Source organism: Eschrichtius robustus, chromosome X, assembly GCF_028021215.1.
Source record: "Eschrichtius robustus isolate mEscRob2 chromosome X, mEscRob2.pri, whole genome shotgun sequence".
NCBI lineage: Eukaryota > Metazoa > Chordata > Mammalia > Artiodactyla > Eschrichtiidae > Eschrichtius > Eschrichtius robustus.
Window position 1 is genome coordinate 60,291,252 of NC_090845.1, and position 23,210 is coordinate 60,314,461.

The following is a 23,210-nucleotide window of genomic DNA, read 5'->3' on the forward strand; positions in this document are numbered from 1 at the left end:
CTGCTTTCCTGACCGCCCTAGTGAAAGCAACCACCTCTCCGCCCTCCCAGCCCTATCATTTTTCATCTTCTTCCCCTGTTGTATTTTTATAGCCCCTCTCACTACCTGGCATTTTATTTTTATTACATGTTTACTTGTTTATTGTTGACAAATAAACATGGATGACAACCAAGCCATACCCACTGGTGGAGACACACCTACTAACTGCTGCTGGGCTAGAGGGAGGAGCTGGGTTTTTGTTTCTGTTTTTTTTTATTCTCCCCATGAGCCTCCTTGTGGGAGACCGCTGAGCATAAGAGTTACTTATGCAGGTTCAGGTGCCAACCTGCCAGGATTTGCCAACCATATGGCCTCAGGCAAACATCACTGAACTGCCTCTGTTTCCTCATTTCTACCTACCACTCAGGAGTTCTGTGAGGGTTAATGAAGCAATCCATGAAAAGCATTTGGAGGGGTGTCTGGCACTAAGTAAGTGCTTAATGCATTGTTAGCTATGATTGTGGTTATTTTGTTAGAACTTGTCATGATACTTTCTTCTTATTTTTCTATTGTTATTTATTTTATTTCATCATCCTCCTCATCATTATTATTACTCTTATTTTGGTTTCTTCTCCTTCCATGTATTTTTCTTCCTCCAGCCCTAAGGATGCATGGTAGATGGGGAAATGAAGGCCCAGAGGCCCAGCAGTGGCTTGTCCAAGGTCTCAGAGTTCACCAAATTACCAAGAAGACCACAGCTTCTTAGCTCAAGGCTTGCTTTCCCTGAGCCTGGGACTCTTGGGAGACCTTTTGGCCACTGTGGCAGACTCTGGGTCAAGCTGCACAAGCTGAGTGATGTCAAGCTCAAGGAGACAGACACTTCTGGGCTAGACTTGGTGCTGTGGGGTCTATTATCTAATGTTGCCCAGGACCCGGCCACTACTGATCTCCTTCCTGCATAGCTGAGACCTTTTGATCCCAGCTGTAGGCCGAGCCCCATCTCTGGCATTCATCCAGGCACTGGGCAGCCCCAGGCGCACCTGCTGGGGTCAACATCAGAGCCTTGCTGTGGCCTGGCCCTGGCCCTGCATCCTGGTCCAAGTCACAGGGCTCTGACTAGTAACAGTGACCAAGTCCCCACTTTGATCCCTGGTTCCATCCTTGGTGACCTGAGAGCTGAGCCCTGCTTTGCCTTTACTGGTCCCCTCACAGACTAGAGTCTGGCCCTTTTTCCCCTGCTGGAATCCTGCCACTGCAGACAGACCCCCCACTCCAGCTGCCACATCTTTAGTCGCCCCCTAGAATACTTCGCATTACCTGCCCGTGGACTCCTTGTCAGTTGCCATGCTCTCCCCCAAGACACTGTATGAGACTGAAGACCTCCACTGCCCCCCTGAAAGTCCCCACTCCTGGTTGTCGCCTCAGCTCCCCAGAGAGCCCGTTCTGCCTGCCTTCCTGCAAGTGTAGCAAGGCTTACCCTGTAGTGCCTGCCTAGGTCCTACCATCTCTCAGGGCATCCAGGTTTGCTGAAGCCATTATCCCATGACAAAGAATTTCATTCACCCACCAAGCCTGGCAAAGAAGTTCTAAAGCATTCACTGCCACTAACACAGGGTCTCCCTGAGTCATGTCCATGGGCCATCCTGGAGCCCTAGGAGGTCTCCGCTGTGTCATTGGCCCACAACTTGTTCCAAGCCACTTTTCTTCTTTCTCCTGCCCTGTTTCTCAGTCCCCTTACCCCCATCTGTGACTCCTTCTCCCTTTCCCTCCCCTCTCTTGCTGGCCAAATTTCCCACCCTGTGCTTAGCCCTGCCAGGTTCTCTCTGACCTGTGAGGGCCAAGACAGCAGCCCTTTTGTCAGAGCATTTGGAGCCACTACTTCATGTAGGAAATTGCTCATGTGCTGGGCTGATAATGACCAACAACCCTGCTGATAATCAGATGCTCATGGGATTCAGCCCTTGGTTGCTACTATTTCCTGCGAGGCCCTGCCAAGCCAGTGGTGGCCTTGAGCGGCCATCACACTTAGAAATGAAACCCAAGGCCTCTCCAGAGAGGTGGAGTGTGTTGGCCCAAGGTGAGGTCTGCTGGGCCTGGCTAGGAAATGTAGCAGAGCTTGGTCCTTGGGGAATTTCATGTCCCCTGCCCTGCCTCTGACTCTCAGCCTATCAAGCTGGCTGGGGTAGGGGCCACAGGAGCTAGGAGGTGCCGAGCTGACCTACTTATGGGCAGAGCCACTGTGGCAGTGGGCAGGGACACTGCGTTCCTGAGCTGGGAAGTCTGTATTTCCCACCCGAGGCCCTGGTGACTGGGAGACCGGACTTTCTTTTTTTTTTTTTTTTTAACATCTTTACTGGAGTAGAATTGCTTTACAGTGGTGTGTTAGTTTCTGCTTTATAACAAAGTGAATCAGTTATACATATACATATGTCCCCATATCTCTTCCCTCTTGCGTCTCCCTCCCTCCCACCCTCCCCATCCCACCCTTCTAGGTGGTCACAAAGCACCGAGCTGCTCTCCCTGTGCTATGCGGCTGCTTCCCACTAGCTATCTATTTTACATTTGGTAGTGTATATATGTCCATGCCACTCTCTCACCCTGTCACGTCTCACCCCTCCCCCTCCCCATATCCTCAAGTCCATTCTCTAGTAGGTCTGTGTCTTTATTCCCATCTTGCCACTAGGTTCTTCATGACCTTTTTTTTTTTTTTTTTTTTTCTCCTTAGATTCCATATATATCAGCAGGAATTTCACTTCTCCAAGGGGCATCTAATGTCTTTTCTGGAGATCACATTCAGGCCTGCCTCAGTCTCTGGCTGCTTCCCTTAATGGTCCTGTGACACACAGAACCCTAGTGTCCATCCCATTTCCCAACCATCCCTGAGGCCTTGCCTCTGACTGACTATCATTCTGACAGGGCCCAAAAGAACAAACATCTGAGACGGCCCAGGGGCTAGAGAGAAGGTGAGAGATTCGTTATCACAACCTCCCCAGGGTACACATGAGGAAACAGGGCCACAGAGTCAGTTGTAAGCAGAGGTGGAGGGATCCTTACGGACCCTCAAGACAAACCTTTGGACCAAACCACAGATGAGGAAAGTCCTCAAACATAGGCAGAGCTCAGCTCAAAGCAGGCTTAAGATCTTCTAGGGCCCCAGGATTTGGCCCTTTGCCTGACCAGCTAGAGTCTTAGAAAGGGAAGCGAGGCCAGAGGGAGTAAGTTATTCTGGGACTTGTGATGACATGTGCCCCAAGAGACCCAAGCCTGGCCCTTTGCCATGGGGTCCCTGAGAGCCTTCTGGCCGCCAGCCATGGCACCCTGCCTGCTGAGGCTTGGGGGCAGGGGGGAATCACTGCTTCTTAATGGCTTCCTGCCCAGAAAGCCTCTAGAAGGGCCTGGTGCTAACTCTGTTTCCACTGAAAGAGCTGACTTCAGTGCATCCAGAGGGTTTAAGATCAGATTCCAGGCTAAACTGGATATGGAGAGTTCTGAGCATGGGAGTAGATAAAGAAGGGAAGACATCATCGCCTTAGAAGATGTTCAGAAAAGGACATAGAGCCAGGCTATCTGATCTGGGAGAGAGCTGTGTTGCCCTGAGGCAGGGAGATGGAGGAAATGACCTTTGAGCGCTGGGATCCTCTTTGGGGCATTCCCTGACTTCCTATGGATGCCCAGGGGCAGCACAGTAGTTCTGAGAGGAGCAGTAACTGTCCAGAAGGGATTTTCTTCCAGACCTGCCCTGTACCTAACTCCAAACAGGAGCCATACAACAAACTTGACACTTAGCAACCTGCGGGCCTGCCTCTCATTGTACAGCTGGGAAAACGGAGGTCCAGAAAGGAAGGGGCCTCCCCAAAGTGCCAGAGTGACTCATGATTCATGACGTTAGAGCAGGGTGGGAGAATGACCCTGGGATCCAGGGCCCAGAGCCTCCTGTCAGAGAAGGTTTCCTAAGGCCACAGACTTTCCACTTCTATGACTGTCTCCACACCAGCCTGGGTCCTGCCCAGGTTGAGGGCTCTCCTCCCTGGGTCCTTTTCCTTGACACTCTTTCCAGTGCCCCTGTGCAGTCTGGGTTCTACCCAGAGGCCCCCAGGAAGGGCTGGTGTGTCATTCGCAGGAGGCAGCGTGCAGGTGGTGGGACCGGCGGGTGAGCCACAGTGGGCTGGACGCTCCAAGCTTAGGAACTGTAATGTTTGGGGAATTTCAACTGGCGTTGCTGTCCAGTCCCAGCCAACTGGTTAACGGTGCCGAGTTTGAATCAGTGACCCGCCTCCTGGTCCCTCCTCCTCAGCCTCTCTTCCTCCCTCCCTCGGGCCCTCCAGGAGGCGCCTGGAGTGCAGGCGAGCTGAGCTCAGGCCGCTGCTCTCCGCCTCCTCCCTCTCCGAGCTGAGCTGGCTGATGGAGCGCAGGGCTAGGGCTGGCTCTTGCCGAGCCCCTGGTCCCGGGTAGCCTGGTCCCCAGAGAGGGAGAGGCCTGTGCCCAGCAGAGCTCTGCTGGGCCCGGAGAGCTCCCCTCACCCCACCATGCCTCTGTTGGACGTGTTTTGGGCTTGCTTCAGGAAAGTGAAGGTAAGAGGCTACGCAGACCCGGCCCAGCCCACTGCTCTGGTTTGAAGGAGGCAGCTGGGGACCACTGTGTGCTGGCCGGAAGGCAGATGGGCTTCTGAGACTACCTTGGAGCTAGAAAGGCTTGGGTTCAAGTCTTGCCTTTGTCACCAGCTCTGTGATCTTCTGCTGCTTTCCTACGAAAATAAGTCGGCTAGCTGGCTCTTCTTCTAAAACCTACCTCTGTTGCTTCCCTGGCCTTGTCACAAAGGCAAGATTCTTAACCTCTCTGAGCCTCGGTTTCCTCAGCTTTAAAATAGAGACAATAGCGACACCAACCTTATAGGGTGGTGAGGTTGGTGTTATTGTTTACATATTAAATGTATTCAAATATAAGAGATAACATGTGTAAAGTTCCTAGCGTAATGCGTGGCATGTGGCATCCATACCACATGAGTAATGGTAACTATTATTATGATTATTGTTACTAATTTCCTTCAACATATATTAAGTACCTACTCTGTGCTAGGCACCATAGGATTTACACAAAAAAACAAAAGGGACATGGCTTCTGTCCTCAGAAAGGAGGTAAGAAAAGTGACAAATCTTTATCAGGCACCTACCATATGCCAGACACTATGGTAGGCGGTTAGTCGGCCAATAAACGTCTGTTGAGTGCCTGCTATATCCTGGACACGGGGAACATACGAGCACAGCAGCGCCCATAAGGATGTGGAGGGCATGATTTCTGCTCTAAAAAACCAGAGAGCTGATATTTATTTAGTATCTGGTATGTATCAGACATAGGCACTTTCAGCTCGTAAACTGTGGTGGTGATTTTCACCACAAGCCATTGTTTTCCTGCTTCTATAGACGGGGAATGGACACTGTGAATGATTAAGAAATATTTGCAAGGTCACTCAGATATGATTGGCAGAGTTGGGATCTGAACTCCTAAGTAAGTCCATACTCTTCTTGACAGTATATGGCTTCCCACAGCTGAACTCAGTAGGGAGACTTTTAAACACCTAGCCTGACTGTATAGAAGACAGGATGAAAGTCAAGCTGGGATCCTTGGAGGGACTTGGAAAGGTTTCACAGGAGGTCACATCTGGGCTGAGCTTGAAGCTTGAAGGAAGAGAAAAGTTTGTCAGTCCAAAAAGGGGGGAAGGGCATTCCAGGCATGCCTGGCAGAGGGAACTTCATAAGCAAGAGTCTGGAGGCAGTCAAGTTCTGGGTTGGGGGAGGGGCTGGTTTCATCATGTGCCTTAAGTGCGGGGTGGGTTCGAGAGGAGAGGAGCTAGAGAGAGGGGACCAGGGGCTGCCTCCCATAGAGTTTGGAATTGATCTGTGGGTTCATGGTCCTCACCTAGTGAGGGTCCCAAATGAGCTTTTCACTCATCTGCAGTAAAACAGGAGAAGAGTGGGGCTGATGCAGTGCAGTTTTCAGAAAGCTAAATTAATTCAACTCAAAGGACTCTTCTTTATTTAGAGATTATTATGACCTTCTTACAGGGATGGGGTTCAAATGATCTTTCTTTCATGAAATAGGAGTTGAGATTTTTAGGATACCTGTCCTCAGCAAAATAAAAAAGTTTGCAACACTCTGACTGTTCCCCTCCTCATTTATTTAAAAATTCTCTTCCTCGTTCATGAAATTCCAAAGTCTGGGGACTGCTGTTTTAGGGGATGGGGGGATTTCAGTAAAGTAAGGATATAATTAAGTGGACAGTTTTAAGAAAAGCACTCCAGCAGCCTTGGACGGAAATGGTGTGAAGGGGCCCAAGTAGTGATGCGAAGGCCAGGAAGGTGGCTGCGATGGCAGTGGGGATGGGTGGGGAGGGGATGATGGGGGATGGGTCTAATGATAAGAACAGGACAAGCGGGAAGCGAAAGTACCCGTGAGGTTGGATGCCAGACTGGCACCACTGTCCACCCTCTGGAGAACCATTCTGGGTGCTTGGCATGGATTTAAATCCCTTTGCGCTCATTACTCCAATCTGTCAGACTCCCAGCAAATGCTCCCAACCCATGTCAGCCTCTTAGAAATTGTTGGGGTCGGACAGCCCCAAGAGAAAGTCAGGGCCCTCTATCCCAGGTCCCAGACACTAGCGCACATGCACACATTCACCCATGTGCATGTCCGCAAAGATGGAGCCTACACATGCGTTTCTGCACACTCTCAGCTACACGCACATATGCATAGACACGCCATTCAAGCGTGTGCACACACACATATGCACGTAGAGACAAACACACACACAATCACATATGCACACACAGATATTACATATCCACAAGCATGTAGACTCACATACGTGCCCACATGCACATACAGAGGCAGGCACGCACGCACACAAATACATACCCTCCCATGCACGAGCTTGCAGGCACACACAAAATTATGGTGGCATACAGAAGCATGCACACAGTGGAAAGGCACGTGTGCACACACAGTGTCGTGGCAGATGCGAATCAACACATGGTTAGATCTCAGGGGTAAGAGGCAACCTGCCAGACCAACGCACACCTTGAGTTTTGTGTCTCTTTTTCCAACGCTGCTGCTTTGAGGCCTCAGGGGCATGGGCTGCTCTGAGCCACCCTCCCTCTCTGAGCCGGCTCCCCTCCCGAGCAATTGCGTGGCTGTGCGAGAGGGGAGCTGTGGCAAATGCAAGAGCTGCCTGCAGAGAGGGGCATGGCTGTGGCCGAGCCTGCTATAGCTGAAAGGGCCATCTCAGACGTCTCATTCGACCTTCTTGTGGTCCTAATAGGGAAACCAAGCCCCCAGCATCCTGCACCACATGGAGCTCTCCATCAGCTGAGGAGGTTTGAGGAGGGAGGAAGCAGAGAAACTTAGAATCCCAGCCCCCCACCCCATACACACAAGCACACGTACTACTAGCTTTTGAGCAAGTCCTCTCTGAGCCTCAGCTTCCTTGTCTGCAAAATGACACTATTCGGGGCCTGCCTCACAGAGATGCTATGAGAATTCGGGGAGGTTGTGTCTTTAAAGTGCCTGGCGTGGGATAGGTGGTCAACACGCATGACTTGTTGGAAACAGATTTCAGAACTGTACACCGGGGGCATCAAAGCAAAGAACAAGGTTATTCCACGTTTGGCAACTCCAGGGTTAAGGTCTCAGGTCTTGCCTGCTCCTTTGCCACAACTCCCCTTCAGCCCTCTCCTCTGGCTCTGTCTGACTCTAGGACCAGAAACAACCTGTTTGGGAGCTGAAGGGTGACACCTCAGTGATACTGGGAAGGTGGCAAGAGGTCAGGCCGAGGCCCAGAACTGCTTTGAGCTGCACTGGGGTTAGGGGTGGCCAAGGGGCAAGGCGTTTGGATGTGAGATGAACCCAGTGTAAATAGTTCCGTACGTGTCTGATGTATCTTCCCTGGACACCAATGAGGGTTGAGAAGGTATCCATGACTTCTCAGCAGAGCACCATGTATGCATGCGAGTCCCCCCAGCCTCACACTCACACGCGTACACACGGGACCATTTCTCTGATGTGTCCTTTTGCCCCATTCCAGCAACTAGCATGGTGTGATGCACATAACGAGTGCCTAGAGCATGGATACTCTCTCATATTACTCTCTTTGTATCAGGTGGGCATATCAAGTCCTGGAGGGTACTGGCCTGACAGGTAGGGAATCCAGCTGGAGCTCCATCTCAGCCATGACCTCTAGGTGACTTTGAGAGGGACAATACTCCCTGCTGGCCCTCAGTTCTTTCCCCTTATAACAGAGGTAGACAGTCACACAATATCAGAGATGGCAAGGTCCACAGAGGTCATCTGTTCCTCCATCCCTCTTCCTCCCTCCAAACTACCGATGAGGAAACTGAGGCTCAAAGAGGGGAAGAGATGTGCCCAAGGTCACACATGGTGTCAGGACATAGCTGGATCCACACACGGTCTGTGTAGTAGACTGTAGTCTCCCTACTGCTCTGTGGCAAAATCCAAACACAGCTCGTCTCTGGTAGAATATAACAGCAATACCAGCGGGACATGCCACACACATGCACATAAAGGCATGTGGTAATAACCCTGTCTCACCTAACTGCTTCTATGGGAGACAAAGCAAATCACAGATAGAAAATTCCCTTGTAAACTAGGAAGCTTTGTCAAGGTTGGCCACCCAGTTATGGTCCAACAAGCGACACCATGCTTTTCCCCAGTCATGTGCTCACACAGCCAGGCATGTGACTGCAGATGTGCACAAGGGCTCTCCTGAGTTCACCCAAGGGCACACTCTCAAGCACCCCCTCCTGTGTGCACAAAACCGCCTAGCCCTCAAGGCAAAAGGATGGCTAAACTGGAGAGCAGGGTACTTCCTGCGACAGCACAGCTGGAACAATCTTGAAAGTGGGCCCAGCCTGGGGATGGGGGTGGGGACCTCCAGAATTTGCCTGATCTTGACTCCTAATCCTTGCCCCCTCTCCTCCAGTTGCCTCATCTCAGCACAATTGGTGAGGTTTGCTCAAGAGCCATCTGAGATTGGACAATATTTGTTCTGGGGAGTGGGAGAGGTGGCAATGGGCACTGGCAAGGCAAGATGGGGAGTAGGAAGCAAGGCTTTGACTCTGGCTCATGTGTTGGACACAAATTCTTACTTTGCCTTCAGCTTCTTTGGTACCAAAAGGAGTATGAGTGGGGGCTGCCGGGGGTAGAGGACAGGCCTGATGATATGGCTGGTGGAGGCAGAAGAAGTGGAAAAGCCTGCAGATTGGCAGGGCCAGGGTTTTTTTTTTCCCTGCCCAAAGCCCTATAGAAAGTTAGAACTGATATTAGCTACATTTATAGAGCACATAGTATGTGGTAGACACTGTTCCAAGCCCTTGACATGTATTAACTCATTTCACCATCACAATCACTCTGCAAGGTGAGTGCTATTATTCTCATCATCCTCATTTTACTGAAACACAGAACTTTTAGGAAACTTATCCAAGGTCACACAGCTATTATGTGATAAACTTGGGATTTTAAACGCAGGAAATCGAAGTCCACAACCCATGTTCTATCCACTATGTTTATGTAATCTCTGCCTCAGTCTCTTCCACCTATGAAATGAGGGGGTTAGATTGATTTATCTCTGAAAGTCCTTCCAGCTCCGGTACTCCCATTATATTTAATATTGTTGACTGAAAAAAAAAAAAAAGCAAGACTCTTGCATCTTCCCATACATAGAAAAGTGCTAAATGCATTAACTTGAGATGTCTGGTTTTCTTTAATTAACGGTAATCCTTTGATGTTCCAACTACCTGGTTTTTGTGGCAAAACCCCCATATATCCAGGGTCCTCCCTTACCTCTTCAGAACAGTCCTTCAGAACTGTCTTCCAGGCTGTCTTCCAGGCTTGAAGTCCTCAGAAAGACTGCCAAATAAAACGTAATTCTCAACTTTTAGGTTGTGCGTTTCTTCTCTGAACCTTTAAGCCAAGTGAAAAAAAGAACTGCTCCCAAATGTCAGTGATTTCTACCCAAGGTCCCTGGGGAGTGGAGCTGAGCCCAGGTTCAGAGAAATGAACCTGCCCTGGGGGCTGGTCCTCCCAGCAGCTCCTAGGGCTGGAGGAGAGCTGGAGGCCTGGCCTGCATTTCCAAATCACTAGTAAAAATAACAGGGAGCAGCGGCTCAGGCAGCCTGTGCTGGGATGTGGGGTCAGAGGTTTCACAGTGGGGTTGGGGAGTGGAGCTCCTTGACTGCATCCCTTTGGCCCACCCCTGAGCTGCCGCTGCCGCTAGGGACCTTGGAGTCCAGCTAGACCAGCAGCTCCAAGGCTGCAGCTGCCAAGGGACAGAGGAAAGGAAGCTCTGCATTTGGGGAATAGGGCTTGAGGCCCTGGAAATGAGCATGGGTTGAGGACATTCCCTGGCCTTTCCAGCTACTCTGGCTTGGGTCCCCCTGAGAGTTGAGAGAAGAATGTGGTATAATGATACAATGTAGTAGCTGCCGGAAATGGAATGCTGACCCACAAGCCCAGCTTCGGCCTCTTCTTTCCCTCTCTGAGTCTCAGTTTCCTCATCTACAACATGGGGATAATAGTCTCCACTTCAAAACTGGTTGCAAGGGTGACATATGTGAAAGTGCCTGCTGCATAGTAGGTACTCAGAAAAGCTGAGTTAAATTTGAAGATAGTCTATAGGTTGCTCTAGGTGATCCTGGGCTCATAGCTTGGGCCCTCAGTTTCCTCATCCATAGAATAGGGAGAAATTCTACCTGCCTGAGGAGAGCCTAGATTTGGGGACATCCTGTGGAGATAAAGACAGTAGGAAACACTGATGTTACTACCCTGAGGCTTTGAAAGTGAGTTGTTTAAGCCATTCCCCTCACTCCTCCTACGCCACCCCTACTCCCACCCTGGGCCAAACTAGTTCAGAGTCTGGAAGAGAGGCCCCATTCCACCCTGGAATCGTTGGCGTCTCCTCTCTCCAGTCCCTTCCTGCACTCACCCCATCTAAGGCCCCTCTCCTAGAAGGACTCCCAAGCTCTGGGCAGGAAGGAGGGTCCCTGTTGGCTGGTGGGAAAGTTAAGTCTTTGGGATGTGACATTCCTGAGATTATCCAGAGAACCCCTGGGGGTTGCAGCTGCACTCTCTCTCCTCTCTCTGGCCGGGCTCTCCGCCTGCTGTGGAGGAGGGGAGGGCAGTAGGGCACGAGGCTGGAGAAGGCTGGGGGGAAAGGGGCCCAAAGGCAAGGAGCCAGGCCTGGAGTGGCCTTGCAGGCCAGGTGAGGAGTGGGGAGTGGGGAAGGAGTAAAGGACACCCCACCAGGACTGGCAGGAAGGAATCAAGGCAAAAAGAGCCCAAGGCAGCAGGCTATCTGTCACAGGGTGAGTTATAAAATGATATACAGATCAGCATTCTTAAGGCTACAGGTCAGATCCCCTCTTGGGGGTGGGTGAGTGGGGTATTAGACCATGGTAGTTCTGGCGGGTGGGAAAGGAGAGCCAGGACTTCTGAGAGGCTCACACATTCCAAGTTAGTCTGGGACAGCTCGCACCCCCAGAGAAGGGAAAAAAATCCCCTCTGGGGATTCCTCAAAATGCTGTCCCAGATTGAGTTCTACAAAGGCCTTCTTGAAGTCATTTCTTCCAGTGTCTTTTCCCAGCTGGGATTGTCCCTCACCCTCTTCCTTGTGATGAAAGGATAAGAATGGTCAGGGACCCACTTATTATAGGCAACAAGTCTGAGGCCCAGCAAAGAACTCGTCAAAGGCATGCGGCCAGGCCCAGAATGCCTGCTGTCACTCAGTCCCACTTTAAACCATGTCTCCCCTGTCCTTCCCAGGGGAGCGATTGGCATCCCTCAGGGCTGCAGCACCTCACTCGCAGCAGATATCACACCCTGAACATGAGCACATGTTCCCAGGCCACTGGAATGGGGTTTAAAAGCGACACCATGACACGAATGCTCCAACTGAGGCTCAATCCAGCCCCAGCACGCACACTGCAGTCCATGTACCCAGCGACCTACAAGCTGGACCATGAACTCCTTTAAGGACCCAACCTGTGTCTTATCCACCCCTGTGTCCAGTCCGACACAGCCTCTATTTCAGGCCCAGCCTAGAGGAAGTTGGCTGAGTGCATAGAATATACATGTACTCTCATGCACATACAAGTAGCCAAAGCCACTGCACCTTCTCCCGGAGGAGAGAACCCAAGAGACAGAGGAATCAGCTACCAAGGGATCAGGGGAGCCTGCCTCTCACAGTGGCCATAGTCTGTGTTGGGAACACACAGGCTGGGCCTGAGGGCAGTGAGAGCCCACTCAGGAGGGAGGGAGGGGTCAGGCTGTGAATAGGGCTCTGTGTGGCCCAGCTGAGAGGGCTGGGGGAGGCTGGAATGTCAAGAACGTGCTCTCATGACCAGCCCCAGGCTGGGGCCTGTGGCACAGGGCTGGCCAGGGGTTGAGGGGGAGCAGGGAAGCCAGGCAAGGAAAGGAGGAAAAGTCCCCACCAGCCTGCGCTCAGATAGCAGGGTAAGGGCTGGGCATAGAGGATGCTGGGAGAACAAGCTCCAAACCCGCCAGTGACGCTGAGGACTCCTCAGGTCTGGACAAAGCCTGTCAGTAGCCTTTGCTACTCCAACCACCCCTCTCAGATCCCGCAACTTCTCACCCAGCAGCCAGCTTCCTCTTTCCATCCCCCTTTGGGCTCTGGCTCTCTCTTTTTCACTCTTTCAACAGGATTCCCTTTTTCTGTCAAAAACTCTGGATCTGTCTCTTTCTGTCTAGCCACTCTGTCTCCCACTAGATGGCAAGCACCTCAAGCGTAAGGCCCATAGCTGCTTCTGTGCAAGTTTGTATCTGCAGGTCCACCACAGGGCCTACTGCATAGTTCTGAGCAGATGCTGCACACAGGCTTCAAATCCAAGAGATTCAGAGCGAGATTCATTACAAAAGGAAGATTCCCCTCCCACTTACCCCCAACCAGGCCTTTTCCTCTGTTCCTGACCTCAGTTAATAACACCTCCATCCACCTGGTTGCCCAGGCCAGAAACCTTGCTTGGACTCATCCTTGACTCCTCTCTTCACCTCCCACATCCTGTCATTTACTGTGGTTCCATTATATAGACAGTTCATATATTGGTCCCCTCCTTTCTATCCCAAAGGCCACTGACCCTATCTGCTCCAGCCTCCCCGTGTCAAGTTTTGCCTAACCTTCCCCACCCCCATTCCCAATGAATTCCTCACTCAACAGATAGAGTAGCATTCTGAAACATAAACCTGACTCTGTTACTCCCCTGATTAGGCCCCTTCAAGAGCTCCCCACTGGGCTCTGGATAAAGTTCAAGTTCTATCACATTGACCTACAAGGTTCTTCATGATCTGGCCCCGACCGCTGCTCCACACATAGTTCTTACTCTCTGTCTGGCACTCTGCTCTCCAGCCAGACTATACACATTTCCTTAAACCTCACGCTTCCACACCTCTTTGACTTTTTCTCTGCTCTTCCGGCCATGCTCTTTTCCAGTACTTACATGGCATTGTGATGATCTGTACTTGTGGCCTACCCCCTTGCCCCCACCTGGCTGTGAATTCCTCAAGGGCGGGGAACATGTTTAATTTATCTGAATCCCTGGGTACCTATCAAAGGGCCTGGCCCTTAGAGGCTCATAGTAAATGAATGGATGAATGAATGAATGACCCACTAGATGGGAAGACTGTCACCACCAAAAATCCCGGCCTTGTTCCAGAGTGCCTATTTCTGCAACTGCTGGACTCCTGGCTCCTCTGTCCAGAATCTCCACATGACAGGAATATGTTCTACAACCCAGAAACAAAAGGAACCTTCGCCCCCTGTAGCAAAATTCTCAGATGTAAAAGTTCATACCTCAGTTTCCCCTGTAAGCCTCACAGCTACCAAAATGGCACCAGGATCAGGGCCCAAAGCCGAGTGGGTTTCATGGTCCTGGTCTAGGCCAGGTTATCCTGGACCCAGAGAAAAAAAGAATAGGATGCAATAAAACTGGGAGCCCCATAAGCCTAAACTGTAAACTTGGTTCTGCCATGTACTAGCTGTGTGGCCTTGGGAAAGTCATTTATCTTCTCTGGGCCTCATGTTCTTCATGTGTCACATGAGTATAAGAAAACCTACCATGTCTGTGATAGTCAAACACGTTTACTTATTTGTAACCTGTAAAATCCCTGTGTAAATTTAAAGCTTAATTAGCTCCTGAACGATCTTTAATTCTCTTACACCTATGGTGCGTTAGGGGGTAGGGTGGGAGAGGGGGGAATTTAATAAGAATAGAACAGGATTGCAGAGTAACAGTGTGCCCTACCCATCAGTTCGTCTCCTAATTTTCCAGAACTGTCACATTTAGGACCTCACAAGGCCCTGCTTCCACCTTCCCTCCCACCCCCTCAGCCTTTTTTTTTTTAACTCCCCTTTTGTCCACCACTGAGAATTACATTGAGTTGCTTAATCATGGGTCCACTTTGGAGTTTGTAGGAGAATTTCATATCTTTCTTTCTCGACTGGTCTTTCCCCTCTCTTCACACCTATCTCGTTCTAGAACTGTCCATCTCCCTCACACTAACATCCCTTGAGGACTTTTCCAATGAACACTCAGGGGGGACACCTCCTACCCCTACACTCTCTTGTGGCCAATTGTGGGTTGGAGATTCACCAGATTTTGTCTTGTGGTCTACAAGGGTGGATCTGACTTTTGGTCATTTCAGAGTGATCTAGAGCTGAGATTAATCTCCCGGGACTAGAAATCATTGTAGTCAAGTGTCTGCACCTGGTGTGGCAATCATTGTGCAGGGATAAGACAGATAAAAAGTACTATGGCAACCCCTTTCCTTATAATATTTTGGTTGGCTTAGAGACTAGCTGCATGAAGGCAGGAGAATAGGCAAGACAACCCTTCTACCTCTAAGAGGAACCCTTCTTTCTTTCCTTAACTATTGAATTCACATCTATACCACTATCATTTTAGCCCAAGCCACCAACATTGCTTACCTGCACCACTGCAAAAGCCTTCTAAGAGACCTCCCTGCTTCCTCTGTAGCTCCAAAATCCATTCTCCGCACAGCAGCCAGAGTGATCTCTCTACGATGGAAGTCAGATCTTGCCATTCTCCTGTTCTATGCCTTCCAATGGCTACCTACCATCGTTTGAATCGAAGCCAAAATCCTCACCCTGGCCTTCAAAATCCTGCATAATTTGGCCCTTGACTCTCTTAACCTCTGTTTGGAATGTTCTGCACCCAGATTGTCACATCGCTGGCTCCTTCTTGTCATCCAGGCCTTGCTCAAAGTTCAGCTCCCCTGAGAGATGCTCTCTGGTCACCTTTTCTAAAGCAATCCCCGCCTCTTCTGTCTACCCTATCATTCTCTACTTCATCATGTTTTTTAAAGTTTCTCCTTCTTGGTTCTTAGTGATGTCTGTGATTTCCTTATTGATTTATTTGTTTACCTATTTATTGTTTGTCCCTGCTCCATGAGGACAGGGACCTTATCTGTCTAAATCTATGCTATATCCTTAGCATCCTATTATAGTGCCTTGTAGGGCATCGGTGCTCTATAAATTTTTGTTGAATGAATTAATTTATAATATTCTTTATCATTTAAAAATGCTTTTGTGTATATCAATTTCTCACAAAATCTGTGACGTTGGGATTATTACTATCCTAGGCTTATGGATACAGAAACTGAGTTTCAAGAGGCTATGGGTGATGTCCAATGTTATATAACCAATAAATAGGGGAAGGTGGCCCTGAACTTCAGCTTTCCAGTTCCAAATACTGCTTTTCCCACCAACATACCTTGCTTCTAACCTGGTTGATGCTATACCAAGGATGGCATGTTCCAAGCAAATGCTGACTGATTCTTTGATAATTCTTATTGTCAGGCATGGGAACAGTACTGTGACCTGCACAGACTGCCTCTCATCTCCTGACTTGGGGGTGCTCTTATTCCATGAGAATGACATGAACCAGAGGAGTCAGCCAGTGGAGTGGGAGAAAGTAGTATGGAGTGGGCAGTCAGGAGTCTGGGCTTCTAAGCTCCACTTTGCTCCCTACTTGTACTTCATTTTCCTTTTCTGTGGGCCTCCGTGTGTCTTCCTGTAAAATGGGTAGATTGAACTTGCTGACTTCAAAGATTCCTTCCAGTTTTGATATTGTGTGGGGCTCTGCAATGCCTTAATTTCTTCTCTGTTTCCTTTACAGTGCTTCCCATTGCTGCAGGGGAGGAAGAATGCCGGTAAGTGCATGAGGTAGGGCTCAGAAGTGGCATGCAATGGCACTGAGCTTCTCAGTGGTCCTCACAGACTAGCTGATCGGGTCCCTGGACCGTGGAGCCGATGTCCTAGATGCTGAAGCTGGAGATGTTCTCTGTCTCCCTCCAGTGGGCATTTCCTGGGCTCCTCAGCCTGGTCTTTTGGAAGTGAGTGGGTGTGCAGAACTTCTGTATTTCTCAGGTTTTCTCCAGTCAGGGAGCCAGGGGAGGATCTCCCTACAGAGCTATCAGCAAGTGGCAGCCACCCATACGCTTCCCTTGTTCTCAGATGCCTTCTTTCTACTGGGAAGTATATTAGGGTGGGAGATATGTTGGGAAAGGGAACAGGTAAGATGAGGGTGAAGGAAAGAGACTTGGCATTTGGAGTTCAGTGTGTGATATTTCCAATGCTTACCTTGTGTGGAAGTCTACCAAGAGGGTTAGTTAGGGCTGAAGGGATATATATATATATATATATATACGTATATATATATATATATATATATATATATGTATATATATATATATATATATATATATATACATATATATATATATAGAGAGAGAGAGAGAGAGCCTTGAGGGAGAAAAATCTTTCCCTTTCCTCTCTAACAAGTTTCTTTGAGGTTGGCTTCTTATCTGCCTTCTGCCTCTGGTGTCCTACTTGGGTGTGGACAAGTGGGTGGCATTCTGGAGCAACTCCCTTCCATTGAAGAGGGCACAGTTGTCTAGAGGGGGATGACTTCTTTGGGGAGGAAGAGAAAGAAGGATATTGGCCAGGAATGAATTTGCTGCCAGAGCCTGGACTCCTGGCATCAACCAGGCTCTGCTGAGGTCATCTAGGTCATCCTCCTGGCTCCAGCCCGATCTCAGCCATTTCCACCGGCTTCAGGTTTTCATCAGGATGAGTTCAGGGCTTGAATGAGCATGGCTGCTAGACAGCAATTAGGGCTGGGGGGTCACGGAAACAGAAAGACACCAATTAAGAAGCGGCATACTAAGCGCCTGTGCGAGGCATCTTGGGAAGATGTCGGAAGAGACAACCCGAGCCCTCGCTCCTGAGCACCTCCCCAAGTTGTTGGAGCTGGTTTGGACACAGTCTTACCAGGAGGCAGAGAGGGGATCTGGTTACCTCTCAAGGACTTTTCCACCTAGGACCCTGAGTTCTTGGGTGGTGGCTGCTGAAAAAGAAGAAGAGCCAGCAGGGCGAGGTGTTTATTTACATTGCCATGACAGCAGATGAGAGGGGACCTATTTTGGAGCAGGAACACTGCTTTGATCAGCATACAGCACACATCTGTTTCTCTGTGCCACACCCCCTCCCAAGCCTCCCCTATCACCATTCCAGGGCTTCTTGCTGAGCACAGTTCCTGCTTTGCAACAGAGACTTCTGGGGGCACAAGATCTATGGGCTGCCCATACCGGGGGAAGGACAAACTTCTCCATTTCAGAGGCACCAGCTGCAAAGGCTAAAAAGAAACCCTCAGGCCCTGAAATAGTGACCCCCCCCCCCACCAGACAAAAGCACTCTCAGCGGCTGCCAAGTTGCCTCATTAGAATGTCTGTGCCAGGCTGAGTTGCCAGTGCTGAATCCCGGGCGGGTGGGCACCAGGTGGCTGAGTGGCCTGTGGTTTCTAGAGGAAAGAGGAGTGTCTTTTAGAGGGCAGGGTCAGGCAGAAGGGATTGCCACCTGCAGAACTGAGCTGGGACTGATTTTTGTGCTACTTCTTTAGGTTAAAGTTTGAAAATGTCTATTTAAGGGCAAGTGTGAACACATTGTCTCAGGCTGATCCAAAGACAATCTGGCACAAATTAAGAGTTTATGTGGATACGGCAGTGGAAGCAGCGAGGCACTGAAAATCAAAGGACCTGGATTGTATACCAAATTTCATAACCAATTCACTGCGTGGACCCAGGCATGAAACTTCCTCTCTCTGGACCAACGTCCACATCTGTAAAATGGAGCTCATTGCATGGGGGTCTTGCATGGATCGCAAGAGGTAGTGCGTTAAAACATCAAAGTGCTGGGCAAATGTGATTATTTTTGAGATATAGCTCAAGGAGGGAGAGAACTCTTGGTTTGTTTAGTTATTGATTTTTTTTTGGACTAGGTAATGACTTCACCTGTTTTAAAATTCAAGAGGTATGAAAATAAAAATCTTCCCACTTCTGTCTCTCCACCACCCAGCAATCCTCTTGGATGTGACCAATGTTACCAGCTTCTTGGGCCCTTGATGAATTTTGAAGGTCTAAAGGAAGTGAGCTGTACTAGCCAAGACTTCAGTGGAGGCTGTAGATGCCTGATTTGGGCTGGGAGTAGGGTTGAGGGGAGTGTGCAAAAAGGGCAATGGAGAAGGAATTGCGGGGCAGGAAGTGTGGAGCACTGGTGGAATAAGCATTTGTTTGGGAATCAAGAGACCTGGGATCCAGTCTTGACTGTATGACTCATGGTTGAATGATCTTAAGAACCTTCCCCTTTCTAACTCTCAGTGTTCTATCTGTACATTGAGCCTGCTGTGTTCTCATATGCCATTCTTACAAGTTCCACCAGAGTAGAGCAGAAGTGGTGGAGGGGAGGACGGCCCAGGGACATTTTAGAGAAGGAGAAGCCAGTACGCTGACTCAAAGCTGATAATTGAGTATGCTTTTCATATGTAATCTTCTTCCTATTAAGATTAGTCAATCAAAGGGTTCTCTGCCACCACGCTACTGCTTTTGTCCTAGTGGTTTCACCGACAGAGCAAACCTTTGGCACCATCTGCACAGGAGAACATTAGGAACGTCCAACTGGCTTCAACATATGTAATGCTGCCCAGGCCCAGGAGGATAGCCTGAATAAACTTCGGTGGTCCTGCTATCACGGCCCAAGAATCTACTAGCACAATGTTTCCCAAATTTCACTTACTGGTGAACCAACTTCACAATTTTTGCCATTATTTCATCCTGTGCCATTATGTACTTATTATGTTTCTTTAACTCAACCCGATTTTAAACAATAACCTCACTTTAAGCCGTAAATATCTATGAAGCGAGGGGTTGAGGTACTAGTTACAGCTTTCCTAATGCATATTGAATTCAACATATATCTATCACAATTCAAAACATCAGTGTATCACTCCAAACCATCCCATGCATATATACCCAGCATTGGAAACCACAGAGGTAGCGGTAACACAAACCGGCAGGTCAAGAAGGCCTTTAGACCGTTGGAGCTCACGCCAAGACTCACTCGGTGCTCCCGGGCTCCCTGCATCACTCCATACTCCTTATGTTGTGTTACTTAGGGATGAATTGCTCCTGAGATGGAAATAGGTTCTGGAACCCAAAAGGAGCCCCTTCCCTCCAAACAAAATCCACAATTCTGAATTGCCTCACAGGTACTGAAGAGAGAACACTTGACTAGGGCACCAGAAGTTCTAGGTTCCAGTTTTGGCTCTGCCCCTGACCAGCTGTGTGACTTTGGGCCTGCCCCTTCCCCTCTCTGGGCCTTCGTGTTCCCAACTATAATATGAAGAGTTTGGTCTAAATGACCTCTAAGGTATCTTGCTGCTCTGAAATTCAGCGACTTCTCGACTTGCAGACCCTACACTTCTGTTTAACTCACTAGCTCCCCTTCCCAGCAGTCCACAGAGGTGAGAAGGCAGCTGACCTTCCCTCCCATTGCCCTTGCACCAAATCCTCCCTGAGGCCCCTTGCTCCCAGTGCACAAGGCTCCTTTTGTTGCCTGGAGCCATTCAGGGCTTCTCTTCAAGCTCTCTTGTTGAAGTGGCTGAGGCGACCTGTGGGGTAATAGTTGGCCTGTAACAAGAGCCCTGGCTCCCCAACCCAACTGGCTCCAGCCTGGCTGCAGGCTTGGACTCAGCACCAGACTTTGTCCATCAGCTGCCCAGACCCCTCCCTCCAGTTCTGAGAGGGCAGAGAGACTAGTTTAAAAGGGAAAAAATAGAAACTAATACATTTATTTAAATGCATTTATTTAAGTTGCTATTAGACGTCACTTCTAAGGCTCAAGAGGACAGTAGACCAAAACACTGAGTCTATGAAAATCATCATCATAATAATAATTCAATTAACTTCCTCTCTTTTGAAAATGACCAAATCATTACTGTAACTAATTCTTGACAGATCTGGCCATTTAACATTTGCCATTTTATGAAGAACGTTTGCAGGGCATAGCTTATCTAGCATTTGACAGATATTTTATCCAGCAACTTGGAATAGTATAAAAACCGACTTAGGGGGTATCTGGAATTGATTATCATTTGAGACAGGAAATCTTTCAACCATGGTCTGCAGTGAATTCAGCCAAGGTAAAAAACACTGGACTGTGAGTTGAAAATTCTAAGATCTAATCCCAAGTCTGACATTAACTCCTTCTGTGACCTTGAGTTAGTTGCCTCCCCTGCCTGGACCTCAGTTTCCTTGTATGAAAAATGAGAAGGTTGAACTAGAAGGTCCCAAGGTCCTTTGCACGCTACTCTGTGTCGTCCTCCACCCCCTGTCCCTGCCAGAGTCAGGCTGAAAGGAGGGAGAGGCAGGGATAGGGTCAGTGAACGGGGCAGTTTCAAGATGTTCTTTTGGATAGGGGAAGGATTTCCAGACCCACGGAGGAGAGTAACAGCTTCCTTTAGGGTCAAAATGGGCTGGGAAGTCCAGGTCCCCGATGCTTGCTGTCAGGAGTACGAAACAGAAAGCCAAGCCCAGGCTTACCGATACGAGCCAAGCAAATGTCCTGAGGCACAGCTTAGTTGGCCATTTTCACAGCCTGGGCCAATCCAGAAGATCAGAGCAAGGGCTGCGTGGCATGGGACAGCTACCCAGGGGCTGGGGAGGGAATGGGAGTTGCAGATGGAATGACAGGTCTGGAAAGTGTTATTGGACGCTTCCACCAGAAGCTCACATGAATCCTTCAAACTCAACACTAAAGAGCATAGTTCTTCATCATTCTCCTGGAAACCTTCTCCTTCTCTAGGATTCTCTTGCTTGGTTAATGTACCATCATCCACCCGGTCACTCAAGCAAGAATCATGGAAATCGCTTGGGCTCCTCCCTATCTCATTCGCTACCGTGCAGTCACCAAATCATGCCCGTGAAACTTCTCCGTAATGTTTCTCAAATCTGCCCCTTCTTTTCCACCCACGCTGCCGTAGCCCTGCATCTCGGCCCTTAGCATCTCTGACATGGATGGTTGCTACAGTTCCTAACTGGTCTCCCTGCCAGCATGCTTTCCCTTCCAATCCACCTCCCATACTGCTGCCAGAGTTCTCTCTTTAAAAGAAAAATTTGGTCATGCTCAAAAACCTTTGATTGTTCCCTGCCTTTGGTCAAAGTCCAGATTTTTTGTGTTGGCAGTCAAGGTTCTTCACAAGTTAATAACCTGTCTTTCTTACTTCATCTCACACCACATCCCCACATTTCCGAGCCCCATGGGACAACTCAGAATTCCCTATGCATACAATGAACTCTCATATTGGACTCTCCACTGTGGGTGTCTTTGCCAGTCCCCCTACTTGGCTTGTCAAGCCGTCTTCTGGTCCTCTGGACAAGCCCATCTTGTCCATATTTCTATTATAACACATCATGCAGTTCTGCATTTGCTTCTTTTCTTTCCTGTATCTCCCGTGGACCATGAGCTCTTCGTGTACAATAACTACATCTGACTGACCTCTGTATTCCCAGAACTAAGCACAGGGCCTCACAGAAACAACGAATCTGCCAAGGACTGTCTTTTATTTTTGATGGCATAGCAAAGGAACTTCTGGTAATTAGACTAGTGACTTCTTTCTCAGCAGACTTTCTTCCCTATCACTTCAGCTCTGAACTAGCTATTACAGATGAACACAGAGCCCCCACTGGCTCCAGATGACAAATTGTCTTGAGACGGGGCTTTGACGGGCTTAACAGTTGCAGCCAGTGGTACAGATTCATGTAAAACACGTTTCCACCAAACCCTTGAAACTTGGAGGTTGCCTGCATCTCAAGGCAAGAAGGGCACTTAAGGACCATATTCATATTAATCAGTGGCTTACAAACTGAGTCCCGAGGAACTCTAGAGTCCCCAGAGATTCACTGGGAGATGTGAGAAGAGGACAGATTTGGGGGGGTTGCTTCACTCAACCAGATCTATTTCACCTCTTGGAAGTTCCATAAAGGTTTCATTTGGAGACTGAAATAGGCCACATAAAAGTGGATATTGGAGACCACTGCTCTAGTCCAGTGCTCATCTGCTAACACTTGCTCACCCTTTATACCATTCCTGCTATGTGCCCAGTCAGGCTCAGACCAAGCTCTCCAGGTATCGTCAAGCATCCCTTTTCATCCTGTACTCGGTTGAAAGTTCTTCTTTATATGGAGCCAGAATCTGCCTCACAACTTCCACCCAGTGGTCTTGTTTTCACCCCTTGGAGTCTCATGGAAGTTGTTCTATTCCTTCTTCCCCTATGACCAATCTGATGGCATTTAGAATTTCCCAAAGTCTGAGATGGAAGGAGCCTTGTAGCTCATACAGTCCAATGCTCCCATTGCAGTTGGTGAACCTGAAGCTCAGAGAAGGTAGGTGATCTGCAAAACAGCAGACAGCACTTAGCAGTAAAACTGAGACCAGAACCCAAGTCCCCACTCATGTATAATGTCCTCCCAGAATCTGTCTTTCCACAGAATGAACAGCTCCCACTCCTAATTTCTCACAGTCCTGATGACTCTTTCCTAAACTTACTCCCAATTGACAGCACCCAAGTGCTGAAGATCAGCAGCTCAGCTGGTGAAAGCTCCGTGGTGTCCAGGCCTTCATCAGCCTGGGCTAAGGGCAAAGGCAAAGGAGAGCAAACTGGCATCGGAAGCAGAGCTGTTTCCTCATCACAGCCTGGATGCTGTTCTCCTCCTCTTTCCATGGGACTAAATTCCATTCCTATAGCCCTCCTCCTATGGCAGGGCAGCCAAGGGGCAGCTTTCAGAGGCCCCTT

The 23,210-nt window shown here is 49.2% G+C and overlaps 1 protein-coding gene across 3 annotated transcripts in view; it reads left to right on the top strand.

Moving 5' to 3' along the window:
* Nucleotides 1–4,315: 4,315 nt before the first annotated feature.
* STARD8 (StAR related lipid transfer domain containing 8) overlaps nt 4,316–23,210 on the top strand; it is a 71,231-nt gene continuing 52,336 nt past the window's right edge. For 2 of the 3 annotated variants that reach the window (XM_068533181.1, XM_068533182.1), the window contains exons 1-2: nt 4,316–4,550; nt 16,200–16,233. In XM_068533181.1, the coding sequence (XP_068389282.1) occupies nt 4,506–4,550; nt 16,200–16,233 (79 nt within the window). In that variant the 5' untranslated portion in view covers nt 4,316–4,505. Of the gene's footprint in view, nt 4,551–16,199; nt 16,247–23,210 lie in introns of those variants that run through there. The other variant, XM_068533184.1, reaches the window with a different exon arrangement.